Source organism: Macrobrachium nipponense, chromosome 32 (genome assembly GCF_015104395.2).
Source record: "Macrobrachium nipponense isolate FS-2020 chromosome 32, ASM1510439v2, whole genome shotgun sequence".
Lineage (NCBI taxonomy): Eukaryota > Metazoa > Arthropoda > Malacostraca > Decapoda > Palaemonidae > Macrobrachium > Macrobrachium nipponense.
The window spans coordinates 10,503,737-10,524,884 of NC_061094.1; the positions used below are offsets into that span (position 1 = coordinate 10,503,737).

General features: G+C 33.5%; 1 protein-coding gene across 1 annotated transcript in view; it reads left to right on the forward strand.

Moving 5' to 3' along the window:
* The window catches only part of LOC135207213 (bifunctional purine biosynthesis protein ATIC-like), a 106,331-nt gene that overhangs the window by 79,201 nt on the left and 5,982 nt on the right, over positions 1 to 21,148 (forward strand). The window contains exons 8-11 of the mRNA XM_064238824.1: positions 15,825 to 15,953; positions 16,080 to 16,246; positions 17,287 to 17,390; positions 17,683 to 17,843. Of these exons, the coding sequence (XP_064094894.1) occupies positions 15,825 to 15,953; positions 16,080 to 16,246; positions 17,287 to 17,390; positions 17,683 to 17,843 (561 nt within the window). The remainder of the gene's footprint in view (positions 1 to 15,824; positions 15,954 to 16,079; positions 16,247 to 17,286; positions 17,391 to 17,682; positions 17,844 to 21,148) is intronic.

The following is a 21,148-nucleotide window of genomic DNA, read 5'->3' on the forward strand; positions in this document are numbered from 1 at the left end:
AAGGTAAATAAGCAACTGCATAAAGTGCAATTAATCTGTAACTGTTTTGAATACATCTCTGACATACAGGATGAGTTTTCAGCCTTTTTGTGGGGTCATTTTCTCCTTCCCTCGTAATTCCAGAGGATGGATGTTGACCCCCCTTGTCAGATTTTTTGACCAGAGAACTTTTCTTGGTTTGGGAAACTTGCTGAATTGTTTCATCATCAGATTCACCCCCAAAATTTTGGCCAAAATTTATTCTTGAGTGCTTGTGCATCACACGTTTTCTGTTTTTTCTGTTAGGTGTACCAAGTTGGCTTGATGTAGCAGATAAATCTGCCATGTAACCTGTGCATAATGAATCTTGAATTTCTGTAATTGGAATTGATAGTAATGAAAGGCCAGTGTTTTGGAAACCATTTGGGATTTCGTCTAAACAGTCTGCTTCCATGAGAAAGGGATTCTCATGCTTAAACTGACTGTATTGTCCTTTATTTAAAGGGTTTTGGAGGATTGGCCAATGATTTGCTTTATTAGGGGTTTTACATGAATTTCTGTTTTCTTCATTAGGGTTGACATGGTTAGAGTAGTTTTCAAAACGAACTTCATTTTCAACAGTAGACCCATTTTCGTAACCACCTTCATTAGGTTTCCAAGCACTACAATTATGAATTTGATTTATTGGTGGGGAAGGTGCCTTGACTAACGTAGTCTCATGCTTCAAAATGGCTACCTGAGAATTGTTGGAACTCACCACAGCATTGGGTAAAGTGAAACTTTCGTGGTGAACAGAACCCGTTGCATCTTCAAGAAAATGTTCCTGGGTATCATCTTCAATTATCTGGTACAGATGCTCACTTTCAGGTTCACTGTTACAATCTATTAAGTCTCTGCTTGGACACTTCAGTCCTGGGTGATCTGTATTTGTTTGTAAGGCCATTTGTCTTTTGCTGAACTGCGTATCATTCTTGTCTAAACTGTGCAGTGCATATAAGTCTTGAGAACTTTTGTGAAATATTTTAGGGTTACTGACAACTTTACTATAATAAATTTTGTTCTGGAAAGGTATGCAGTTATCATGTGAATTAAGACAGTTTTCCTTTATTTTTCGTATAGTTAAGAAATTTGCTACAATGATAGTTATCAGCCCCATGCTTACAGAAATAGCTGTCACAGGAAGCAATTTTTGTAGAGATGTCGAGATCAAGTTTAGTGAACACGAGCCTTTGAATTCAATGACTTCTTGTGACAGAAAACGGAGCATTATTCCAGATCCTATGATCCAGAGGGCAATCAGATAGAGACTTAATACTACTTTCTCATATTGCCTTATCAGAGCTGTGTTATGAAATTTCCACCATCTAAGAATACTTATGCTCGACAAACTTCCAACTGATGTGACTGTTGCTAGTATAAGTGATGGCGATAGGAAAATGCACATGACAGGGGACAGTGAGTTAGGAGAAATTATAACAGCTATAAGAATAGGTGCACTCAAAATACTTGCCAGGAGATTAGACACTGTAAGACTGGTGTATTGTAAGAAGAATGTCTTCCTAATATGATCCTTGCACAGTATCGTAAAGACAAATATGTTATTGATAATAGAGAGTATCATTAAAACAGACAAAGGTATAATGAATATGAAGGATGATGATGAATAGATCTCATAACTTGATGTACCATTTGATGATGTCACGTCATCTAGGCGTTGATGATACAGAGGTGAAATGCTGTCGGTTTCTGGATGTTCCCAAGATTTTAATGGAGACCAATATATATTGGTGGTGTTGATCAAACTGATGAGCACTTCACTCGTTGTTGTGTCTCCGTTCTTCACCCATAGGGTCGAATGGTTATCAGAGGAAATGAATCCTTGTGGCATACTTCCCGGAATAAGTGGAGGAATGGAAGAATTCGATGGCTGGACCTGTGATATTTCATCAAATGGGGAATGAGTTGCATTACTGATGAGTAACTTATTTCCATTGGCGTATGTTACAGCTGACTCTGTAGTAGCATTGGTTGTATGCGTTAGATTGGCTTCTTTCCATTTCAGAGTGTATTGAGGATCATTTGATACTTCAGAGAGTGAAGTGGTAGTTTCATGTAACCAGTCTTGAAGGAAGTATTGATTTTCTTCTGTAGTTGAAGGTGACAGAAGGTGGTTTGTAGCTAATCTGTTCTTTGTAATATTGGGTCGGTTGTGCTTGTGGAAGTGAGGGGGGAATGTGGATTGTGGATGCTTACCTTTCCATATCCACCTGTCTTCCATATTTCCCCCAAGGATTTTTGAATCACGAGGAAAGGCGGTGGCTTCATGTCCAGATTTCTTGACGGGATTTGCTTTTTTATAACATCCTGCGTTGCTTTTATAACACTGCCTTTGCATACCATCCATATCTGTTAAGAAAAAAGAAGTTGACTATTAGAATTAAGCTAAAGACTTTCCATTGTGTTATTAATTTTGGAGTAAACTTAAGCTTTTACAGCAAATTTACAGCAAAAATATTGCAATTTACCCGAGAAAAAGTGGCCATGCGTTGGAAATGTGTTTCTCAGTTACAGGTACAGAGCTTTACCAGACCCACAATGGGAAAGATTTGTTTCTTTTGGAAGTCAGTGCAACTTTGTGCCTACCAACTGTTGGCCTCAAGCATACTTGGCATACTTCCATGGGAAGCTATCTTGCATGTCAGTATTGAAGATATATTGCTCACGTTTCAGGTGATATATGCTAATACTATAGCTGATAATTATATATAAGAATTGAACTTTAGTTTTTTTAGTTCTAAGCACAGAGCTTTTCTGCTGGAATTAACTAAGAGGGTTTTGTCACGCAGTGAGATTGGTGAAGTTCGTGCTTGTAACTGAAGACACAAGACCAATTCTTTCTTGAGAGCAGATGTTCAACTACCTTATTTATAGTGTATTATGTGAAAGAGCGATTTTGTTATAAATACTGACATGTGGGAGAACTTACGGTAATATACTTGAGGAAAAGGAGGCACATGAAGTGGCACTGACCAGAGCAGAAGCATAAAGTTTTCTCCAGTAATGGAGTTGGTAAAAACACAAGCTTGTGTCTCAGAAAAGACGAGCTTAAATCATTCTTGCATGCTGTGCCGTTTTATTCATTCACTCCCAAGTCGACAGCTGTTTTAACTACACTTTTTTTCCGTCTATCCATCCGCCTGTGGTGGTTGCGCATGGTAACACTGCGTCCCGGGCTTTAAATAGTTATGCTATGTGTAAGTTTTAGTCAAATAAAAGGATATCTTGGTGTACATTTGCAACTGAAAAGTGTTTTAATAATTTACTGTATGTGAATTAAACCGTTAATATTCGAAATAGGATGTTGTTTAAAGCCTGGGACGCAGTTTTACCATGCGCAAACACCACAGGCGGATGGACAGATGGAAAAAAACAGAGTATAGTAACCCATGGATTCACAATAGGACAACATATATACTAATATTGAAGGCACAACCAAACATGGATTAAAAAACATTAATCAAAATGAAAATTTTAAAATTTTAGACAAATTTCACAGTTCAGACAGGTGAATTAAAATTTCACAGCCCAAGATGTACGTCCACAAGCACCTTGGCTCCAGAGAGCCGTGAATGTCACAAGGGCACGTGATATCCAGTTTTTATTGAGAGGTTTTCCATTCTCCACCTGATTAAAAAACCAGTGTTTGCTGTACCATCTTTTAAAAATATGTTGTTCCATTGTGAACCTAGTGTAAACCTTCATGCCATTCTGTTACTAACCCCCAATCCCCATAAGAATCGACTCGTACTCTAAAAAGACGCTTTGTGGATCCCACATAATTTTCCATATCACATTTGTGACAAGTATATACTTTTAAACCACATTGAACGTCTTCAAAGGGTAGAATCTGCCTTGTACTCGGAAAGGAAGCCAATTATAAGTGGATTTTTAAAAATTAAATTTACAGAGAGGCCATTAAAAGCCTGAAAGGAAGTTGTCAGTGTTCATATAAGGAAGGGATGCATAAAGTTTGTTCTGTGGAACATTCAGATACAAAGTGGTTTTAGAGAGTAATTTCTGTATGACCTTGTTAATGATCTTGGTGGGGAAACAGCTATCATTAAAATATTTCGAGAGGAAGGTAACTTCATTGTGAAAAAGTTGCCTGTCTGAAGTGAGTAATAGTTTAGTCATAAAAAATAAAAACTGCAAAAATTGGAGCCCAGATCGGTAAATGTTTTCTTCCTGTAAATAGGGTGTGGGACAAATTTCTCTAAATCATTTGCACGACAGTTAATTCCTCGAAAGCAATTACTCGAACTATCAATTCCTCGAAAGCCAATATTGTTGAGAATACTAATGACCATTTAAAGAATAGATATTGGCTTCAAAGTAATATGCCTTTCGAGAAAAATACTTAAAAAAAATTTTTTGCAAATAAATCTTTTTAGTTTACATAAGTAAAAAGCTTAAAAAAGTAAAAGACGGTTATTGAGCAAATTGTAGTTAAAATACAACAAAGATTACAATTTTGTATATTAAACAAATTTTACTTAAAATAATGACAGGCACGTTTTCATTATCATTGTTCATTTTCATACGTTTAAAAATATTTTTGCAAATAAAACATTTTAGTTTTCACAAGTAAAAAGGTTAAATATGTAAAATAAATAAAAAGTGTAATATTGCCAAAATTTACTCAATCAAAATGAGATATGCTAACTTCCCTTGAGGCCATTTGCTTGAGTTTTTCGATAAAGGCTTTGACAGAAAGGAAAAAAACTCCCACGGCATTTAGTCATAGGAAATTCTTGTTCTATAGCCTTCAACATGGCAAGTTCAAAACCAGTCATTATTGTCAATGGCGGGAATGTTGGGATTTTTTCTTTTAAAGCCTTCAGGAATCTCGTGTACGTTTCTTCGGTTTTGTTTGGTAGCAGTGCATATACGAGGAGTAGACTACCTGACTGTACACCATGTATTGTACACAACTGAGCAAAAATCGAAGGCATAGTTTTAAGTGCTATCAGCATACCAGTTCTCTGAACGTGCTAATATGTCTAGATGGTTCCAGGTTGCAATTTTTAATTTACGACCATCTGTGGGACGAGAGTCATAAGCATGGATTATATCTCCTTTGATGGGTTTTGTAAACTCTTCCGCGGTGATAAGATCGAGGCAGCTATTAGGCAAAGCAGGGCCAGCATTTTCCTTTGCTCGTATATTGCGGCTAGTTCTTTTCATATTTGCTACAGGAGGGAAGTGCTTCACCGCCACAGCACCACTTATAGAATGTGGTGTATCTCGACTATTTATTGCATGTGATTTCACTTCCTCTTGGATTTTAGAAGCATCATTTTTAGCACCGTCTCCTGCGTGGTTGTGATCTCCACTTCGTTTTTGGATTTTATCATCGAGAGTGATATCACGAGCTGAACATTTAAGTTGCTTGCACATCTCGCATTTCCAATATATCTTGTTGTTCACAGACTTGTCTTTGATATAAAGACATCCGTCCAAACACAATTTCTTGTTTCCCTTTCCGCTCTCCACATATGTTAATTCCATCTTGAGGGTTCGATACTTGCGGAAAAACTAAAATAGGAAAAAATACAGTCGTAAAGTTTCAACTCGAAAGTAAATATATTAGGTCATTTAACATTCTGTCAATGGTGCTCGTTAACAGACCTGGTAATGATTGTTTGGAGTACTAATGGTCGTTTCAAAAATAGATATTGGCTCTCGAGAAATAGGCCTTTCGAGAAATTATTGCTCGAGCAGTTGATTTCGAGAAATTTATCTGTATTCTAAAAGTAGTGGTGTTAAAACCGGTATTTTCCTTGGGCACCAAACTTCAAAAAACCGTAAATGTCACTCCAGCTCCTGCTCTATAGTAAACGTGATATTATGGTGGCGGTGTTAGCAAATTCTAGGAATATATATATATATATATATATATATATATATATATATATATATATATATATATATATATATATATATATATATATCCACACATCAAAGGGTACTACAGTAGGCAGGAGAAGGGAGCAGGAACACATCCAGTAGATACCTTTATTGCCAACGCGTTTCTTGACCCATGGTCACATCATCAGGACATCGATATTAAAAAAGAGCAGCATCCGAGCACACAGTTAAAAAAACATAATACAAAGTATAAGAAAACTTGAAATGGAAATTAAGTGAAACTTAGATACTGAATCACACTTAACTACATTTACACTTTAAAAACCAAGAAAACAAAATTTTAAAGTTTTCTTGGTTTTTGAAAGCACTAAAATACAAATACAAGACATAAAACATTATAAATAACAAAATTAAAACTAGTTTAGCAGAACCACCCACCAAGAAAAGAGGAAGACCGGAAGTCAGAAGGGACAAACCAGAAATGACCGGTTACAGGCAACAGCTCACGTAAGGTCAAGAGTTGCCGAGGAAGACTGCTAATTATTCAATTGAGGAACAAGCCGTTCAATAAACAAGGACTCCAGGATTGTCAGTAGTTTGCCACTTGGTGCCCGCCCCAATATTTCAAAATATTTGTATTTTGTAGTATGTTTGAATTTTTGGTGTGTTGTCTGATATTAAAAAAACTGCTAACAATCCTGGAGTCCTTGTTCATGGACCAGCTTGTTCCTCAACTGAACGCTGAGCAGTCTTCCTCGACAACTGTAATTAAATTACGTGAAATGTTACCTATAACAGGTCATTTCTGGTTTTGTTCCTTCGGAATTCCGTCCTCTTGGTGGGTGGTTCAGCTACAACTAGTTTTAATTTTATTTATAATGTATTATGTCTTGTATTTGTATGTTAGCCCTTTTAATGTTCTTTTTTTGTCTTTATAACTTGAAAATTAAAGAAAATGAAACCTTTGTGTTTTGAAACGTCGCAATAAATTTATTTTAAAGACCACCTGAGATGTATTTCATCTTACAACAGTCTTCTATTGTTCTAGTTACTAGTAACTGCCACATATATATATATATCTATATATATATAATATATATAGTATATGATATCTATATGTATATATGTAATATATATATGTATGTATGTAGTATGTATGTATGTGTATGTATAGTGTATATGTATATGTATATGTATAGTATATGCTTAATTAGTAATGCATATGTATATGTATATGTATATGTATATGTTATGTATATATATATCTATATAATATGTAATGGTATTGTAGTATGTGTTATATATATATGTGTGTATGGTGTGTATATATATATATATATATATATATATATATATTATATATATATGTATATATATATATATATATATATATATATGTATATATATATATATTTATGTATATTATATATATATGCTATATAGATATATATATATATATATATATATATATATATATATATATATAATATGTATGTATGTATGTGTATATATATATATGTGGATGTGGTGTATATATATATATATATATATATATATATATATATATATATATATATTGTACAAAAAAATACCATTAATAACTTCGTAACCTGACTTTATTTTAAACTGAGAACAATTCCTTCCTATAATGGTGCATAATTCCAACTTTTAATTATGCACACTACTTTATAAACAGGAAAATATTCCCTAATATGACAGTCCGAAAAATTTCCTCTATGAACTTTATACTTAGTCAATTTCCTTTCAATTTTTTGCTTAGATTTAACCCCACAGCCATGATGATATGGCTTGATATTGAACGCTTTTAAAGATGATTATAGACTGGAGTACATAATAATAGTGTTTGAAGGGATGGTGAATATAACTGCAAGATTATTACTGGTATTAGTGGTATTAGTGTTTTGTGTTACATGCTTTCTTTGCGGTTATCGTAAATCACACGATAGTTATTGAGGCCACAAATCTTTTTAGCTTTAGTAGATTTTCAGCAAATACCTTGGTATGTTTATCCTCACCCTTGTATGTAGTTTCGTCACTTCCATTGCTCACTTTTATTCCACGTATTCACTTTTTTATAATTACCAGCTTTCTTCTGATATAATTTTTTAATACCTTTCAACTCATTAATGGCTAATGTCCGCCATTTTCATATTTGCATTCATGATTTTGCTGACTTACAGTCCTATCTTCACTGTGATTGTCACTATGTTCCAGGTTGTACTACAGCCTCTTTGGTTATTTCCACACGGCTCATTTGAACCAGAAGAAAACGAAATATAAAACTCAATTTTACCATTAGCCCACATTTCAATCCTGGATTTTGTTAGAGAGTTTGACTCTCGTAATCCAAGGACTTCTTTTAATTAGCAAAGCAATTTTATCACCAAACTTAACGTTTAAGGTATTGATAAATTTGATATTATATATATATATATATATATATATATATATATATATATATATATATATATATATATATATATATATTTATATGTACTACACATATATAAACTCAACATCAGTTATCAGTTTTTACCTACAAATTCGGTTGTATATTAGTGTAAAGTTAAAGCTTTTATAATTCACTGGTATTAAGATAGTCTTCTTCAACCAAACTTCCAATTATTGTAGCACAGTATCTCTGAACGGAATCGTCTTTACACTGAAAAATGTATTTGAAGTCCAGAGTTATCACACACAGTAGATTTGATTTCATCTCTTGAAAAAAACCGGAAGAGAGCAAATGTGAATATATGAGTGGTAACATTCTCCATACTGTACCGTTTGAGAAGTGAGTCCGCTGGAAACTGCCTCGAGGAAGTCACTGAATTCTTGGGCGTCTTTCATGATTAGACTACGTACGGCGCATGGCTGGTCGGAGGCACGGTCTAGGTATCCCCAAGGTATCCCTAGACCGTGGTTGGATGTTGCGTAGGTTAAGCCTCCCTGTGAGCGAGCCTGTGCCTGTATTGGTATATTGCTATCTCATCTGTTAAGCGCCAATACAAGAGGAGTCTTGGAAAGTTACGAATCTGGAATTATGTTGTTCCTTGAACTTATATATACAATTTTCGTTGAGGTTCGTTTATGAGGCACTGGCCAGGGATCTCTCTCTCTCTCTCTCTCTCTCTCTCTCTCTCTCTCTCTCTCTCGTCTCTCTCTCTCTCATCGATTATGTATTCAAACGTGTTTAGGGTTGCAACTGACTGCATTCTTGATCAAAAACGTTGGTTTTGGCCTGTGTGTGGTAAAGTTTAAAGACGACAAATTAAAATTCAACTTCATCCTGCCCTTCTCGATTTATTTTAATGTTAACAACTTTCTGTAAATTGCAAATAAACAGTGAAGCGCACGGTATTATATTTTAAATATATATTTAACCACATGTTTCAAGTTATACTTTTGTTGTCATGCCTGCTCTTTCTACCTGATATGGTTAGGCGTAGGCCTAATCCTTCGACCAACCGGTACCCAGATCTCGTGGGAATTACCCCCCCCCCCCCCCCCCCTTGCACGATGTTATAAATAAGTCAAAGACCAGATTGCAATTTTACCGGTTGCTCTATGAGCAAGAGCCCGTGCTGGTATAAGACCAGCTCAATAAAAGAAAAACAACAACAGATTGTAAGTCTGTAGTCGCATGATAATGCCATAAAATGCGCAAACAGCTGTTGCGACTAAAACCGATAGATGGAAGAAAGAAACCTGTCTATTTTTCCCCAGAAATTGACGGACGAGAATCGGGGAAAATTCCGATGGTGTGAAGATAACTGCAAGTCACTTATTGATACCACTAGAGCAATACCACTAGAGCAATTGCTTATAACGAAAGTTGGATAAGAAAAAGTATGCCCTTAAAGTATGTATACATATTATATAGTCAAATATATATATACCATATTATATTATATATATATATATATATATATATATATATATATATATATATATATATATATATATATATATATATATATATATATATATATATATATATATATATATACATGTGTATATAGTGTGTGCATGTGTGATATAATATATATATATATATATATATATATATATATATATATATATATATATATATATAAAATATACATACATACATATACACACGTATATATATATGTATATATATATATATATATATATATATATGTATATATATATATACATATATATATACATATACATATATATATATATATATATATATATATATATATATATATATATAAATAAAGGTTTTTTGCCACGAAGGAAAAATGAAAAAGCGAGATAGCCAAGTAGTACTTTCGTCCTGTTCGGACCCTAGTACTTGGCTATCTCGCTTTTTCATTTTTTCCTTCGTGACAAAAACCTTTATTTATACATAGCATCACGTTTTATATACTTCGTGATCAAGTTATTCATATATATATATATATATATATATATATATATATATATATATATATATTATATATATTGTGACGAAGTGGCCTAGAGTAATCTGGGTCTGGATACCATTAATACTTGGTGCACAAAGTAGTCAAAGATCTGTCTGGACACCATTAATATTTGTTAACCCAAATTGCCAAGTTTCTGGTTACTACACTTACCATTTTTGTACTTGCTAGTACAAGAGACCCTTTTATTCCTGGGTCTGGGACACCCTTTGTACTTAGGTCACAGTTGTTCAGTACCTGGTTACTTACCTCAATACAGCCAGACACCTGACCCTTCATCACAAATACTAAACGACTGAATACTCCTAAAGGTATAGTGATCCCTTTTTTTTTAACTGAACAGTCAAGAAAACAATCCAGTAAGTTCATTAAAATAGGTGTGAGGTAATCTTAATTAAAGGGCATCACTCCTGCAATTTCAAAACTAAGTATTTCCCTGATTCTGTTTTATTTGTGGGAAACGTCACAATTATCACTTTATTTCTACCTAAACAAAATAAAATATAATGCTTACTACTGGGGTTGTAATAAAATCCTCATAATTTTAAATACAAAAATTTATTTCTAAATTCAAAAATTTTAAGTGAAATTCACAATCTCAGGGAAATTTTTATTACTTGAAAACAAAAGTTTAATTAATTCTTGAATTAGTTATTAAGCAAAATTAATAAAAGTTTATCAAGGAAAATTATTTAAATTAAATCATAAAGCAATAATTAAATTTGAACGAAATTCACATAACTACAAATTAATTTGCAAGTGTTTAAATTCCAACAATTACATAATAGAATATTATTCAAACTAATTAAACAAAATAAAGACAATGCAAAAACATAATGCATAATATGAAAACAATTAAAGCATTGATAGTACAAACTTTAAGCATATAAAATTGGATATGTCAAAAGAACAAAGCAAAAGATAAATGTGTTTAAAAATTATAAAACCTTGAAGTGCACTTCAAAACATTTGTAAAAAATACATTATACACAGTTGCAACTCCAATCAAAAGGCCTTTTGACAATTTCAACCTCTTCACTATTTTCATGGGCGCCTTCACAAAACTAACAGAAATAATGCTATATTCAGATTCCCACAAACAACACATATTTTACTAATAATTATGAGTGACCAGCTTGAATACAAAATTAATGTGAGCTACGTTAAGTTACTGAAACAGCCTCGCAACCGATGCGAGACTAGATTTTGAGAGAGAGAGAACACTAACGCACGCCGCTACGTCTCAAAGCGAATGAATCTTTTATATGTGTAACTATGTGTATCAGGGAATGGGTGTGTATTTCAGTGTAACACGTCAGAGACGAAAACATATTACGTCATCTCTATAGGGTATCTAGTACGGGGCTCTTTGACTGCATTCACATATGTCTGTGAATAAGGCTCCCTTGTTCCATTACAAGCCCGACTGGGACGATAAAAAATTAGCTTTAACTCGTCTATTTCAAGGGGTTGAATAACAGTGCGGCCTGGGAGGTCTTACGCACATGTTTGCGCTGATAAAGAAATCAGCTCAGCTAAGACATTTCTCAAAGTGTGAATACAACCCTTCTTCACAGAGGCTCACATATAAGCACTTACTCTCAGTCTTACGTTACTTCAAGAGATAAAAAGTTGGATCACTTAACACATGTTATCTTTAAATTTGGATCTGAACACAAAAAACATACACTTCATAACATGATACACAGGTTCTGAGGCGAATTAATCATATTACCACAATTATAATTGCATTCCAAACTTACATTATAAAAAGAAAAATATATATATTATATATATATATATATATATATATATATATATAGATATATATAGTCTATATATATATATATATATATATACACACATATACCATATACATACATATATATATATATATATGTATATATATATATATCTATATAGATAGCTATTTATTACTACATATATTATTATATATAATATATATATATATATATATATACTATGTCGATATATTATATATATATATATATATATATATATATATATATATACCCTACATATATACATATACATACATATATATATATATATATAGTATATATATCATATATATATATATATATAGATTTATATATATATATATCTATATATATATATATAGATATATTATATATGTGTGGTATATGTATATATATATATCTATATATATATATATATATATATATGTGTGTGTGTGTTGTGTGTATGTGTGTATAGTACATGTGTATATGTATATATATATACACACACACATATACATTAACATATATAATATATATATATATATATATATATATATATTATATATATATATATATATATATATATTATATATATATAGGTATATATATAGATATATATATAATATATATGTGTGTGTATAATATGTATATATATCTATATATATATATATATATATATATATATATATATATGTGTGTGTCGGTGTCTGTGTGTATACGTGATATATATATATTATTATATTTATATATTATATATATAATATACTATATATTATATATATTATATATATATATATATATATATCATTATATAATATATAGAGAATATATATATATATAATATATATATATATATCTATCTATATATATCTATCTCTATATATCTATATATAGTGATACAGGGCATAGGGAACTACTCCAAGCGACATAATCAGAGGAAGACGGACGAAAACCACACGTCACTAGGCTGTCTTTTTTTTTATTATTTTGCCAACGTTTCGTAATTATTTACAGAATTACATCTTCTGGGCTGCACATAAGAAAAGATAGAAACATAAAAAAGTTAAAAGTATAGTCTAAAAGTTCATTTAAAATACATTAGAGTAAAAATTAAATAAATAAAAATAAAAACACACCAACCTAGAGGTGAGACAGCAAGGAACTAAATGGAAGGAAACCACCACAGTACGAACTTATGCCAAATACAATTGACTCGTATGAATACGAGGCTGACCTGTTCCTCGACTAGGTAAATACACTTCACCCGAATATGGAATTTACTATAGAAAATAAGGTGAACAACTGTGTGTCATTCCTGGACGTCCAAGTTTATAGACAAGACAGCTCTTTTTACACCAGGATTTTTAGAAAGAAAACTTTTACAGGACTCTGATCTAATTTTTATAGTAGTTGTTATTTTAATTTTAAGGTTAATTCCATTTTTACCCTCCTTAATAGAGCACTAGTCCTCTCGTCTAACTGGAATGCCTTCCACAACGAGATTCTATTTCTAGTTAATTTCTTTAAAGGTAACTTGTTTCCCACTTAGGTCAGTATATAGAAAATGGAATAAAGTACTAAATAAAAATTTCTCTAGAAAACGTGAGGATCCAACTGTACCAAAAATGAGTTTCTATGACACGACCTTTCAAAAAAGATTCACACAAATTATTCATGACCATTTCCCAGCCATATCTGTCAAATTAATTCCCAAAAATCCTCTTAATATAGGCTCTTTGTTTAAGATAAAAGATCAGCTGTGTCCTTATTTGTCTTCTGGTGTCATCTATAAATTTACTTGCCCTAAATGTATTTCTGGGATTTACGTGGGATCCACCAGTTGACTACTCAAGGTGCGCATCGATTCACATCGGGGAATCAGTTGCCGCACAGGTAGCAGAATCTCAAACCCAGAGCACTCCAATATCAGGAACCATGCAAAACAATGCAAAACCTACATTGACAACAAAGATTTCAGTGTAATCGGTCATACTACCAAACCACAAGAGTTAACAATCCTTGAGTCGTTGTTTATAAAACACCTCGTACCATCGTTGAACACCCATGCATCTGCGAGTCAATTGTATTTGGCTTAAGTTCGTACTGTGGTGGTTTCCTTCCATTCAGTTCCTTGCCGTCTCACCTCTAGGTTGGTTGTTTTTATTTTCATTTATTTCATTTTTACTCTAATGTATTTTAAATGAACTTTTAAGACTATACTTTTAACTTTGTTTTTATCTTTTCTTATGTGCAGCCCAGAAGATGTAATTCTGTAAATAATTACGAAACGTCGGCAAAATAATAAAAAAGACAGCCTAGTGATGTGTGGTTTTCGTCCGTCTTCCTCTGATTATATGTATACTATATGTATGTATGTGTATATATATATATATATATAGATTATATATATATATATATATAATATATATATAATAATATATATATATATATATATATATATATATAAATGTGTAAATGTGATTATATATAGGTATATATGACTGGTAAAATAGTTCTGTTACAACAGAATTCCATCTAATAAAAGGAGCCCATAAAAACGCCAAAAAATAGAGAGAAAATACTATATTTCAGAGACTGCTGTCTCCCTCTTCAGGAAGATGAATGAGAAAAGTTATAGAAAAGGTGGTATTTATACCAAGAGATCCATCCACAGGTAAGCCAATTTTAGGTCACTCCCACTGATAATCTTTCTTTAATCCTTAAGATCTTAAGCATTGGTTGAATGAATAATTATCAAGGACATCTATATCATATTCGCCCTTTGAGATGTTCATTACCTGTCTCTGTTTAATCAAGGCCAATTCCATCATCTGACTTTTGTACCGGCAGTTGCTGCTATAAATTATACATGATAAATTCCAGTTTACTTTGTGGTTATGTTCATTTATATGGTTGAAAATATCAGTTCTGTTGCTCATACCTAACTGACCGTTTATGGTGTATTAATCTCTGGGGAAGTGATTTTCCTGTAAATCCGATGTAAGGTTGGTCCAGGCATGGGATTTCGTAAACGCCTGTGTCCATGGGGGATGTCTTTTGTTGGACGTTAATCAGGGATTTGGTTAAGGTGTTTGGTTAAGTATGTAAATGCAAAAGGGTTAGATTTTCCAAGCGTCTGGGTCACCATGTTAATCCTGTCCAGGTGTGGAATTTTTGTTTTATTGTTGGGTATCTCTCTGGCTTGTCTAGAGGGGGTCGGTAGAAAATTAAGTTTGCTTTGTGAATTGCTTTCTCAATTATATGGTCAGGATATCTAAAGACGTATGCTGCCTACGAATTAAATAAAATTCTTTTTCCAGGAAATCTGGGGACCAAATTCGTAAGGCTCTTAAGAATAGGTTGCTGACTACACCTATCTTGATAGGAATGTCGTGATAGCTAAAGTAGTGAATGTACGAAAGTGAGAACGTAGGTTTTCTGTATATGGTAAATTTGTATTGTGTGTGTGTGTGTATATATATATATGTGTGTGTGTGTGTGTGTGTATTATACAATTGTATATTATAAATAATTGCATATGTGCATTCAGAAAAAAAGTTTAAAGTTAATTGAGTATTAAAGTATGGTGACCATAGTCTCTTTACATTAGGTGTCAAAATGTGTGCAGTCACATTCTGTTGATATTACGTACACTACACTTATGATTTTGTTTTTATTACAGATGGATCCAAATTATGAAGGAGATTTGGTTGAACGCCGTACGATTTTTGGCCTCACTCTAGAACAGAGGAGAAATGATGCTACTATAACGCCTGATCTTCTTAGGGATATCGTAACCAAGAAGAAGGAGGTAATGTTTGTTGTTGTTGTTGTTGTTTTTGTTGTTGTTGTTGTTGTAGTTGTATAAACAGTATTTGATTGATCATTTTATGGACCGTTTTATTTAAAGGATAATAATTTGCTATCCATATTTCAGCTTAGTGAAGAAGCCATTCGGGATCTGATTGTTGCCAGCATAGCAGTGAAATATACTCAGTCCAACTCTGTTTGCTATGCTAAGTCTGGCCAGGTTATTGGTATTGGTGCAGGCCAGCAGTCTCGCATTCATTGTACGAGACTTGCAGGGGATAAAGCAAATAACTGGTAAGTTTTACTTGATGAAATATGAATTTAATTTGTTACATGACACTGGGGAATTTCGCTGTTATATAACATACATTACAAAATATTCTTTTGACTGAACTGGCGATAGAACTGCTAGATAAATTTCCTGCCATGTATATGGCAGGACTTTTGGAGTTTGAAAGTTCTTTTGGTGAATCAGACCTGGATTTATGAGTTTCAACAATTCTGTAATAGTATCAGAACTATAAGCTTCTTTATGAAGGAGGTTCATGACACCCTAGAAACTATTCACCCCATTCACAAATCTGTTAAACTTCCTTGTAACCTTGCAACAGGAGCTCGAATATTCAGATAAGATGGTTTATACACTTATCTTTTCACAAGTTAAATCGTTCTCGGAGACTGAGAGCGTTGGTCTGACTACTACTAGTCCTTTGCCGTTAGTTCAGATGTATTCCTCACCTGTTTGATATCCATCTGGATCTTTTCAGCCTGTTACCAACTCTCTTCTGGCTGATCATCCTTTCTTTTCTTTTAGGGTTTTATTCCAGTAATTTCACCAGGTCAGCATTCAGCTTCTTGTTTTCCATTGTGTTTAGACTAGAGAGAGCTGTGTGGTACATTCTGGGCTTTGTGAAAATGTAACTTTTGAACTTGGCATGTTGATTTCCAGATATACTGAACAGTTCTTCCACTAAGGTTTGAAAATTGTTTCCTTAATCTTTTAAGCTGAATAGATGTTTGATACGGAATTTGGTTCAGATTCTCTGGGCTCACATCAGTGTCTGCTAAACTTGTAGAGCCATTAAATTTATGAAACTTCTTGGATGTTTGTTTTGAGTACATGTGGGTCTCCACTTTATGTTGATAGTGTACTATTGTTGCTACTCTTGAATGATAAGTTTACCGAACTGTTATCCAATCCGTGAACAAGATTCCTATCAACATAAAATGTAAGGAAATATTTTCCAAAGATTCCTGCATTTCAAGTGGAAGGGGTACTTTCCCCTTTGCAAATTGGACAAATAGCGTGATTATTCTTAATATGTAATTCGCAGGTGGATGCGCCATCACCCTCGTGTTTTGGATATGCAATTCAAAGGAGGAGTAAAGAGAGCAGAAAAATCAAATGCTATTGATAACTTTGTTGGTGACACTGTTGGTAAGTTTTATTTTGGTTTAATGAATTTTATGAAAAGTATTGATTAAAAGATGTTTCTGATACGGTAAGATGATGTAATAGAATTATTCTTTGCAAAATACACCGTAATTTTTAATTTATAGTAAGTTTATGCAAGGTTCTACAGTGGAAAGTAACATATATGTACATTATATATGAGACATTACTACTGTTTAGCACTTTATCTTGTTAACGTTGTCACCATTTACTATCTTGCTAACATTGTTCTCACCATTCACTTTTAAGTTTCTAAGACCTAGTAATGTGTTCATAGGAAAAGATATGCCTGAAACGCAGTTTGCTGCAATGGTAGAAAACAGACCTGCCCCATTGACTGTGGAAGAGAGGGCGGCATGGCTCAAGAAACTCAGTGGTGTTGCTCTGTCTTCTGATGCATTCTTCCCTTTCCGAGACAATGTGGATCGTGCAAAACAGGTAAAAAGATTTTCTGTAACTGTCTGTATTTTTGCAGTCTAGTCTAGGAAATTAAAACAACGGAGTACCTCTACAAGGCCATTCAACTCGCGTCCTTTACTAAAGGCAGACTGGTTCAGATATGAAAGTAAGTGTAGTACAAAGAGAGAAACTTATAAATGACAGATGGGGATTATAAAGGGAAACATGTACCTGGAATCCAGCACACCTGGGTATTAGTAGACCTACCCAAAACAGGGGTACAATTTAAGAGGTTTGCAGAAGATTAAGTCCAACTGCTTAGAAGCAGGACAAGACAATTGAAAGGTTATGCTGGACAGTGACCGACAACAAAATGTTATCAAAATACATTTCAATAAATCTCATTTTGGTAAACAGTAAAAAAAAAAATTTTCTGTAAAGTGATTTTACGCGAAACCATATGAAACATGTTGATACTACTAACAAAATATCTATAAGGTAACTAATTTGTAGTTAGGTCAGTAATTTTATCGTTAAGATCATTCTTAAAAATTTTACATATACAGGGGTCCAAATAATACAGGCCAGAGCTAAGGTTAAACTTGCAATTGTATCCTATGTTTGTTTTCACTTGAATGAATATTGCACTGGATGGTTGCCCCGTTTTGACGGAATACTTATTCTGTGTAATTCTTACTTCTGTTTAATTCTTACTTCTAAATCCTTGCTAGATTGACTGATAGAAAAAGAGGGGCAGTCCAAACATGGAATTTAACATATTATGTTGTTGATTTCCTTACGGCAGTTTTTCATTAGCATTCCTTTTAGTGTGTTATTATAGGAGCAAACTAAGTTGACCTTAAAAGTTTTTAACAATGATTTTATGGCTTCAAAGCTGCTAAAATAAGGCAAGCAAAGAATGTTCGTTGAAGTTTCTTTCTCAATGGTACTTTCACTATAAAACTTTTTGTGGCCTTTATTATAGCAAATATATGATATATGTGAAGGATATCATAAATCGGTCCCTATTTTTCTTATGTATTCGATTTCTTGATCTAAATATTGGGGACTGACAATGCGCAATGCTTGTAAAAAACATAGAAGAAAAAATTGATAGTTTGATATTAAGATGGTGGCCTGAATAAAAATGGACATAAGTCAAGTTGTTGGTTGGGTTCGTATAAGTACTGAATTTGCATTGAAATGGTTCTCTGTATCAAAACATCTAAGAAAGGGAGGAGATTGTCTTTTTCCCATTCTAAAAGGGTTAACTACTTACTGAAGAGCAGCATTGAAGTCTCCAGAAGTATGGTTAACTACTTAATGGAGAGCAGCATTGAAGTCTCCTGGAGACTTGAATGCTGCTCTCCAGCAAGTAGTGATCTATGTCCAGCTCAAGATGGTAGTGCTAGGCTGAGGTCAAAAGAATCTAGCCTCTTAGTCTTGAGACCAATGATATACATTATGTATGTCATGGCATCAGCCTACATTTTCGAGGGCAGGAGACAGAGACTGTCTGTGTCAGTCATTGTACGTATTCCAATGTCAAGACATGCCTAGGGTAAGGGCAGAAGAATCCAGACTCGTGGTCTCTAGTGCATTTTCAGTGCAGTGTGTGTGTAAAACTTCTTTCACTTTACATATGTAGGTTTGATTGGCATTGACCTGCTTAAGGTGTTCATGATTGAAAGGAAAAGCACCTAAAGAACGAACAAAAAGTTTTTTTGTATCCTGTTGCTTTACTTTCAAAAACACTTTCACTTCATAATTATACCTTGAGCTGTCGGGAAGCTTTATCTGCATCTTATAAACATATTTAATAGGTTGTAACAGATTTCTTTGCTTTGAAAAGAAAATTAAGCTTGGTGAAATGCCAGTCGAATCAAATTTACTCAGAAAATTGTAGGAGCCTTTTGGCTGCTACGTCAAGGGCAACACTAAATTCTGTTAGACCTAAGTACTGCTTTCTAATCATGAGGAGAATGAGTTAGGTGCTATGAATGACCTACTGTGACCAAACCAAAACCCCTTCCAAAAATATCAAGAACAAGAAGCAAGATATTAAAATATTAAGGTTTGGCCTTGAAGCAGAGGCAAACAGAACTCATTAGACTGCAGTTCCAGAGCTTTGTAAAAGAGGGGAAAGAATGGTTATGTGACCGTTGAAATATTGGGATTACCGATTTCCCCACACTACATGTGAAGAGTGACCTGGGAGGTTGCAGGACTATCTGAGGATGGAGGGAGGCTGGAACTAGAGAATGGATAAGGTGGGAGGTGGGTGGTTGGAGTGTGGGGACTGAAGAATCGTTAATGGGGGGTGGGGGAGCCATTGGTTAAACAGGCAAAAATTGACACTGCTGCTCTAATCAGGGAGGGGTCAGGATAATACACAGCTGCAATTACTGGAAGAATGAGGAACAATGCTTGTTAAACATGAAAAAGAATGAATAACTATTATAGTGGATGTAGCAAACTGAACTGTGTTCCCATCAAGAGAAGTATGGTGCTCATTTTCACTCACAAAAAACTAATCGAATTCAGTTTCAATTAAATTTTTATTAAAAATATAAACAATTAATGGACAAGGATGCAAAAATAGGAAAAATGGATCTTGGAGACATTGAATTGACAAATACACGGGATCATAAATAGTCGACAGATTCGAGACTGAAGCGATGAGAAAGCCAGTCACGAATCCCACGAGACAAAAGGCTGAGATGAAAACTCATATCAACTGCAAACTATTAACTTTTATCCGCTCTTGGGTTGATATATAAGGACCATCATGGTGGTTAAGGTGTTTGGCTGACTTGAGTTCAATACCACCCAGAGAAATTTCCATCTAGGCTACTCTGGCGAGAAGAGGCTCCAATAAAAAACAAATATGAGTGACATATTGGATACATTAGTTCCTTTATACATCTAGTGATCTATAATTTTTTCCCAAAGCCTTCCATATCATAACCTGTCAATGGCTATCACAATTGCCTTTTTGAAATTCTATTTATAGGTCTTGGTATTTGCGGTTTATAGTCTCATTACTTTATAAATTGATGGATTATGTAAATCCAAAGCATATTTCCATTCAAATAATTATGTTCTGAAATTGGCACCAAATAATGATCTACCACGAACAAAAAGAACAAAAATTGGATTCCAGTAAACGCCTGCAGCAGCAGTAGTAGCAGCCACACCTGAATGAAACGAAGGATGGCGATTATGATTAATCAAGGACTGAATGATGTTTACCATTGCTATTTTTATTACTCTGTTACTGTACTACTTTTCTGTTTAACAACTCATTTCACTGGTAATGTGAACCATTGTGTGTTTATCATTAA